Raw genomic sequence first — 8072 nt, 5'->3', positions numbered from 1 at the left:
GGACTATATGTCATTCAGGTATACAGCATAACTGCTACAAGTAGAAAACTATTTTGGGGGTGTTAGCAAGTGCTTACTTGTTTTTTGTTTCTGCGGCACAAACGATTATAATATCTTCGTTACTTACTTTTCTCTGTAAAGACAAAATACATGCATATGTACATACATATATAAATGCATATATACATAAATACGTACATACAAACATATATAAATACGCATGTTATGTGTGTACACATGTATGAATATAACTCTAAAAAATAATTCATTCCATAATCTATGCTTATGTATGTAATCAATTTTATTTGTTGTTTTAAATGCTGCCCTAATATAATACTTCACATATATATATGCATATGTACATGCAATTATTAACATACTTTCGTACATAATCTATTGACATACATTCCCACATTTTTATAGGAGCGCGAGCGAGCCAAACTTCTCGTGCCTCGCCTCATTGCTGCTACGAGTACGAGCTGCGAGTGCCTCGTTGTCTGCGAGGCATTGAGTAGGAGTTTGCTCACTCGCTCGCTCGAACTCCGAGTTTTTGCCCACCCTGGAGAAGCAAAGCGAATGGGTCTGGTGGTGAACGAGGACAAAACGAAGTATCTCCTGTCATCACACAAACAGTCAGAGCATACGCGTCTTAGCACCCACGTCACTGTTGACAGTTACAAGTTTGAAAAAGTAGACGACTTCGTTTATTTTGGAACCAGCATTAACACTAATAATAATGTCAGCCTTGAAATCCAACGGAGAATCACTCTTGCCAACAAGTGCTACTTTGGGCTGAGTAGGCAATTGAGAAGTAAAGTCCACTCTCGTCGTACAAAGATCACACTCTATAAGTCACTCATCATGCCTGTGCTGGTGTATGGCGCGGAGGCATGGACAATGAAAGCATCTGATGAGGCGGCTCTTAGAGTTTTCGAGAGAAAGATTATCCGAAAGATTTACGGACCTTTACGCGTTGGTGATGGCGAATATCGCAGACGATTTAACGATGAGCTGTATGAGCTTTACAACGATATGGACATAGTGCAGCGAATTAAAATTCAGCGGCTCCGCTGGCTTGGCCATGTCGTTCGTATGGACAGAAACGCTCCTGCTCTGAAAATATTCAACGCGGGCCGCGATGCTGGTAACAGAGGAAGAGGAAGGCCTCCTCTGCGTTGGAAAGACCAGGTGGAGAAGGACTTGGCTTCACTTGGCATTTCCAATTGGCGCCAGTTAGCACAGAAGAGAAATGACTGGCGTGCTGTTTTGGACTCGGCCAAAATCGCTTAGGCGGTTACAGCGCCAATAAAGAAGAAGAAAAACACTCATATTTCAAAATGGTTCTCTTTTTTACAAAGAATTCGCATTTCAGGACGAATGGATAAGGCTTGAGCAGTGTTGCCAGGTCATCGGAAAACGTCCCTCTTGGTCTGAAAAAATGTCATTTCCTACCCAAAATGTCTTTTTCAAATGTAAACAAAGGTACATATGTACGTAAGGCATATTAAAATATTATTTGCTCTGTCGCATTTAAAATTCATTCTAAACTGGTTTGAGATCGTTAAAATAAAAATCATTTTATACATACACTCGTGATCAGCTGATTAAATCATCGATTTTGGCTATTTCTTTTTTGTTTATTTTATGTTTGTTATTTTTCCATAAAAGCCTAGCTCATTGTATAACAAACAAAATATAAATCCACATTTCAAACTTTGTGCAAAAATCATAAAAAATTTGCAAAATTTCAGCTAGATTTTCAACTTTTTATTCAGATTTTTTAGAATTTTTTTGAGTATGCACGTTGTTAGCCCATTAAATTACAGGGCAATAATGTGCAAGTTTTAAGGTGCTAAAGAATCGCGTTGATTTTTAATATATTTTTTTGTAGACGTTTGGTTAGGTGGTCGGGTGTCGAAAATGCTAAATTACGTTCTGTTAAAAAGGAACATAGCCATATTTCAGACTTTTTACGTTCATTACATTTTCAATAAGAGGCCCCATGTGACTAATTGTGTCATTTTCTTTATTCACTTAAATAAGGGTCAAGTCATCTGTGTCCAAAGAATAAATATTTTTTGAAGCAGCTGCTGCAAAAAACAAAGCTTGTAAAGATTTATTAAGAAAATAATTCAAAATCAGTTCAACTTACAGGATTTGGTAACAGAGAAAAATTACTAGGAAGTTAAAAAACGTAATTTTTTACACAAAAAACGTCCAAACGTCAACAGGATACAAAAAAACGTCCAAATGACGTTAAAAACGTAAGCCTGGCAACACTGGGCTTGAGCCAAGAGCTTGTGTGAGCAAATCCAATTTTTGGCAAAAAATGTCAGTTACGCGGTTTTGCAGAACGACGATACGCGGTTTTGTACTTTAAGCGACGATGTGTAAGTATGCACTTTCTTCGTGCTTTCTGAAACCTATTCGTCAACCCCATTTTCGAAATCAAGTAGCCGGCATAATTTTCTAGTTTCTGCTAAAAAAAAATATTTCTTGTAGTGATCAGGTAGCATGAATTTGATGAAATGTCATAATTTTATCAAAAGTCAAAAGGTTAACACCAACAAGGAATGTCATTAAATGAAACTATCTTCTTTTTTGTATCATGATTGTCAGGTTGTTAATATGGCGACGAAAAAATGATAATGGAACTACCTTGTTTTTTGTATCATGCCCGGTACTACCTGTTTGATATGCCTTGGTTACATTACATTTTTGCTTTTTCTTATCTTTGAGGGAGAATATTCGCTTACGCTCTTGATTTTGATTGTTGGCTAGTGTTGGCTAATTTTGTTATCGAATTTTCTTTGATTTGCAATCGTGTTTTCAAATAGACACACGAATGTATTAAATCAACGTCAAACTCACCTTAACATACTGTCTCCATTGGTATCTTCGTTTGAGTCTGCAACTGGCCTCCACTAATTGTCGTAGTATTAACAGTGGTGTTCTGCGTGACTTCACCACCAGCATATCCACCCACTGATGGAAGACCTTGCGATGAACTTGAATGCTGGACACCGTTGGTTGTGTTTGTAATCTCTTGACGTGAGCGTGGACAGCAAAAACGCTTGCAAGCGGCCCATACTTGTGGTTGACATCCCACTACAATGAAAATGAATACACCCTGCAAAGCGTTTATCATATCGGTGAAGAACCAAGCCGAATGCGGTCCACCGACTAGCCAAGAAATCACATCAGCTATCCAGGTGACACCCATTACCACGACTAGCTTCAAACATACTTTCCCCAGTGCAGTCTTCTCAGTGGTCGATTTGACATCGTCACGCTTCCACAAACCGCATGTCAATTGATGTGTTGTTGATATGAAAAGCATGATGTTGGCACACAGTAAAAGTCCAATAGGTCCAAAGAAATAGGCAAATATGGATAAATGTTCTCCGCTAAACCAACAACTACGTTCGCCGAAGCCGGGGCGCAGTAATTGTGTTTCGGGCAAATGATCTACAGTGAAAGCAATAGCGCTTATCAACACCGGAATGCCCCAAGCATACGCCGAATAAAGCCGCAAGCGTAGCAACTCTTGATTGCGTTCGAGTGAACTCGGCCTGAAATCGCGAAATGTCCACCAGATATTGAAGCACATTGTGTTAAGCCAAAAGAAAGCCGAAAGAAAGAAAAAGTGCATTGTACTGGCTAAAAGTAAACAGGTGAATGAGCCGTGTTGGAGTGTCCGTGACAGTTGTGTGTAGGCGAGTATCAAATCTCCAACAAACAAACAAAAGACGTAATAAATCTGACAACGCCAATGTAACATATGATGAACGGAGGGCATCATGTATCCAGCCACCAATGTGGCTGAAAGGAAGACGACTGATATGACAATTCCTATATTGAGGGCGGCCACTTGTACTCTATCACTAGTGGTGCTACCTACCGCAGCAATAGCATTGGCAGGAGCTTCAGTGGAGAAGTGATGAAGACAAGTAAATATTTTAATTGCAGCAATTGCATCGTTTTCGAGCAAATGCTCAAGGCAATAATCGCTAGTAGATATTTGTTTATGAGTCAGCTTAAGATTTCCATTCTCCACATCCATTTGACTTTCATGCCAATCTCCGGCAATAGCGTATGGTACAGTTTTTTGGTGACATGTAGGAAAGCCGTATATTGTCTCGTATAAACTTGAATTTAATGGCAATTCCGCAGGAGGGTTTATATTAGGATTACCACTGCCGCCCGGAAACGTGCATTGCTTTTTTGCAGAGTCATAAATTCCATTCCATCCACAACACTTTTTTACCTTTATTCTTTGTGTTCCATTTCTTTCTCGTGGAAAGCAGACGAGCACGCCATTTCGGTCAACACAATAGCGTTGTGGCTCGATAAATTGCTTGCGTTCACCCAAAAATAAGGAACCATTTGAAAATAATAAATAGTTTCCACCTGCTGAGAAAAACTCTAATTCTTCTGACGTACATTTGCCGTTTTGCTCTGATTCAATACTGTAATCATCTACTACTGGAAGGACATTCTCTTGGAATATCATAAATTTGGGCTTACCACCTTGAGGTGTAAAATACCGTCTTCTACTTATTAGAAATATCATTGGTACCCATAATTCCGAATTTCCCATAACACACGTTTGATTAAAATTCATGTGCTCATTGTATCTACAACATTTGTTCACTGTCACTTGCGGCGGTGGTATTCGTGATAATACCGTTGGCATATTTGTAGTCATATCTGTAGCAACTGGTGATGCACTGGCTTCTAACATGTCCGTGGAAGAAGCTCCATCCCCTCCAACTTTCTCTTCATTGTTTACAGCAGTGGCCTGTATTCTACAATGCAACGATGCACTCACCATTAGGATAAATAACAAAGTTCGACTGACTTCTGCTACCCGCATTCCATGCATTTTGTACTGAAGAGAACTCGTTCAATTCGACTTGAATATATTTTATTTCGATTCCACAAGGTTATATAAATACTGATTTAAAATGGTAATCTCCAACTTCATTGTTTGGTTTTAGCCATACGTATATGTAAGTATTAAATATATGGTTTTAGCATACGTACGCATTTTCAATTCACTTTTCTTTCATTTTCTTAAATTTTCACTTCGAATCGTATTTGCTATTTCTATAGGTTCATTGCCGCCACCACCTCCGTAACTGCTTTCTTGGGTTTACGTAGTACATTCCATTGTTTTGCAATTACCACAATTTCACTGCTATAGCACAATATCCCCGTTTCACATCGCCCGCATAATCTGTTTGGCAACAAAATATGTATGAGAAGCGCGAAAAAACCCAATGCCAAGACGAAAATAATGAGAATTAAAACGTTCCGAACCACAAATCCAACCGACTTCTCCACTAGATACCTTGCAATTGCATCGCTTGAAGACTGATGGAGCAAAAGGCAGCAACGACAGCAGCAGCAAGTTGACGTTGCGTCGCTGCGAGCTATTTATTTTCTTTCTTGTATTTCGACATTTCTTGGTATTCCCTTTTGTGCTTTTCGAATATTTATTTGTTGTTAAATATAGTGACGCAATAACAATTTGTAACCGTTTATGCAAAAATTCAAAACTTGGTACTAAAACTGGGTCACAATCGATATACCCGTCATGAACCAAAAATACAAGATCACGCAAAACCGTGACGTTGTTTTTGTAACTGATTTTGGGAAAAAAAGTTTGTTAAAGTGGGTTCGTCAGACGAGCATTTGTTTACATCACCACTATTTCACCTTTTTCTTTAACTAAAGCAGAGTTGGGGCCAATTTCAAATGAATATTGAAATGACATGATGCAATAATACAAGGTGTTATCGGTTGGCAGCTTCTCGCTCTAATTCCGCCATATTGACCATGATGCAATAATACAAGGTGGTATCAGTTGTAACAGCTCGATTTGACACTGCCTTAGCTCAGTAGAATAAGAAGAAAAACGGGAAGAAATTAATCCCCATTTGGGGGAAAAATATAAAATTTCATATTTTCTTCTAAACAGAATTTGCTTTTTTGTAGTATATTCGCAATGAAATTAAATAAAATAAGATATAATACCTTTTTGAGAAAACAAAATATGCATACTGAGAAAAAATAAAAAAAAATCAACTATATTATTAGGCAAAGAATGGTTAAAGAAGTGGCACTGTTTCGCCTAAGGCAGTCAATATGGCGGAATTCCCTGCAAAAATCGTTGGACCATGTAGTCTATTTGTGGTAAATTGGAGTACTTACAAAAGTGTTCCTCTGTCATGCTGTAGTGGACCAACTCGTGTCTCTGCGCCAGCTTATTGTTTGTTATCCGATCACTGCTCGTGTTTTAACGAAACGTGATTGAAGTTGAGCATTTGAAAGCACATTTGCATGTCTGGCTGTAGCTGAACGTGTAGAGATGCTCGCTGTTAGTTCTTAGCTCCCAGCATGTTCGGGTTCGAATACCGTCAGAGGCAACATGTAATTTTTAATTTTTGTCTTGGTTTTTATTAATTTCGAAAAAGCATTTGAGAAGTGAAGAACAAAAGCGTGTACAAACGAAAAAATATAACAACAATGCCATTGTTAATATGTTGGAGTAGTTTTGTGCTACTCTGATGTAATGCAGGGATGGAGTATATGGTCCTGCCCTAGGACATCGCAATGTTAATTGGACCATATTTTTTATATGAATTGTGGTTAATTTTGGAGTACTCTTTGGTCCTTAGGGAGTACTCTTTACACGCATGCATGGAGTAGTCGCGATTTTTGCAGGGTTAGAGCGATTCTTTGCCTAATAATATAGTTGAAGGTTTTTTATTTTCTCTCAGTATACACATTTTGTTTTCTTGAAAAGGTATTTTATCTTATTTTATTTAATTTGATTACGAATATGCTATAAGAAAGCAAATTTTGTTTAGAAGAAAATATGAAATTTTATATTTTTCCCCCTAATGGGGATTATTTTCTTCCCGTCCACAGTGTCAAATCGGGTTATCACAACTGATACCACCTTGTGTTATTGCATTATGTTGAAATGGCACTTAAGTGTATTTGTGGCTTGTTGTTTAAATGCCATTTAGCTTTCGTTGGGTTTCATATCATCTTTGTTTAAATATGCCAAACAACTGGCAGCACTGCTGCTTTTTCCTTGAAATTAGTTGCGATCCCGTACGAGTCCGGACTAGTCAGAAATAGTCAGAATCAGTCAGATTTTACTGGAAATCGGTCCCGTACTCGGTTCTTTGACTATTGAGAGGACAGAAAAGAGAGTAAATACGGTTCTCTCTCTGTCAGAAGTTACCAATTTTAGTCCGAGAATTTTTTGCTGGTAAATTCTGGTAAATGTGTCAAACGATCAGCTGTAGTGTGTTTGGCAACCAAATTGTAAACAAAGAAAAGTTGAATCTGCTAATTCATGTTGAAAAGTATTTAATTACTTGTTTAAGTGGATTGTAATGAATTTGAAAGTATTTTTAGTTATTTACATGTGTGAGATGAGTGTGTTTACATACAAAATAAGGAAAATTTACAACCAAAATTTGGAGGTTATTTTGAAGTTGACAGAAGTTGCCATTTTTTACTAGAAAGCGATCCCGTACCTTTCAATGTTACTCTCTCGCTCTGAGCGAATTTTTATTTTTTGACAGTTTTACTAGTCCGAGTCCGAGGAATACGGGATTGCACCTATTGTTGGTGCATTCCCTTCTTTGTTTACATTTTGTGCTGAACAGCTGATCGTTTTTGGTGGGATTTGCCCAAGGCGCATCAATTACAGGGGATAGCGATAGAAGCTACGCTTCTTCTTATGAACACGCTTGTATCAAATTATCGTCTGTTTTGCTTTATTTACATATCCGCGTATACATACACATATCATATACGTATATATATGCCCTGTATATTGTATATTGTATATATATACCCTGTATATTGAATCATGGGCTACAACCATGAACCAAAAAGACTTTCGTTCATGGGCTACAACTACAGAAAAATTCTGCGGTGTTGAGTTTTCATTTACATGGTGCTTTGGTAAGACAGATCGTGTCAGCTGTCTCGGGTTTACGTACCGGTAGGTTTACGTTCTTGACTAATTTCAGCTTTAGTTATTTATT

General features: G+C 37.9%; 1 protein-coding gene across 1 annotated transcript; it reads right to left on the bottom strand.

The window, feature by feature from the left end:
• Positions 1–2872: 2872 nt before the first annotated feature.
• On the bottom strand, positions 2873–5411 carry LOC118751227 (probable G-protein coupled receptor Mth-like 1). Its single transcript, XM_036486002.1, has one exon. The coding sequence runs from the start codon at positions 4883–4885 to the stop codon at positions 2873–2875; it is 2013 nt and encodes a 670-aa protein (XP_036341895.1). The 5' UTR covers positions 4886–5411.
• Between the last annotated feature and the right edge of the window lie 2661 nt (positions 5412–8072).

The sequence above is a fragment of the Rhagoletis pomonella genome, unplaced genomic scaffold, assembly GCF_013731165.1.
Source record: "Rhagoletis pomonella isolate Grant_MI unplaced genomic scaffold, Rhpom_1.0 Rhpom_scaffold_00609, whole genome shotgun sequence".
NCBI classification, from domain to species: Eukaryota; Metazoa; Arthropoda; class Insecta; order Diptera; family Tephritidae; genus Rhagoletis; species Rhagoletis pomonella.
The sequence above is the reverse complement of the archived record's forward strand: the minus strand, read 5'-3'. Positions and strand labels throughout refer to the sequence as shown.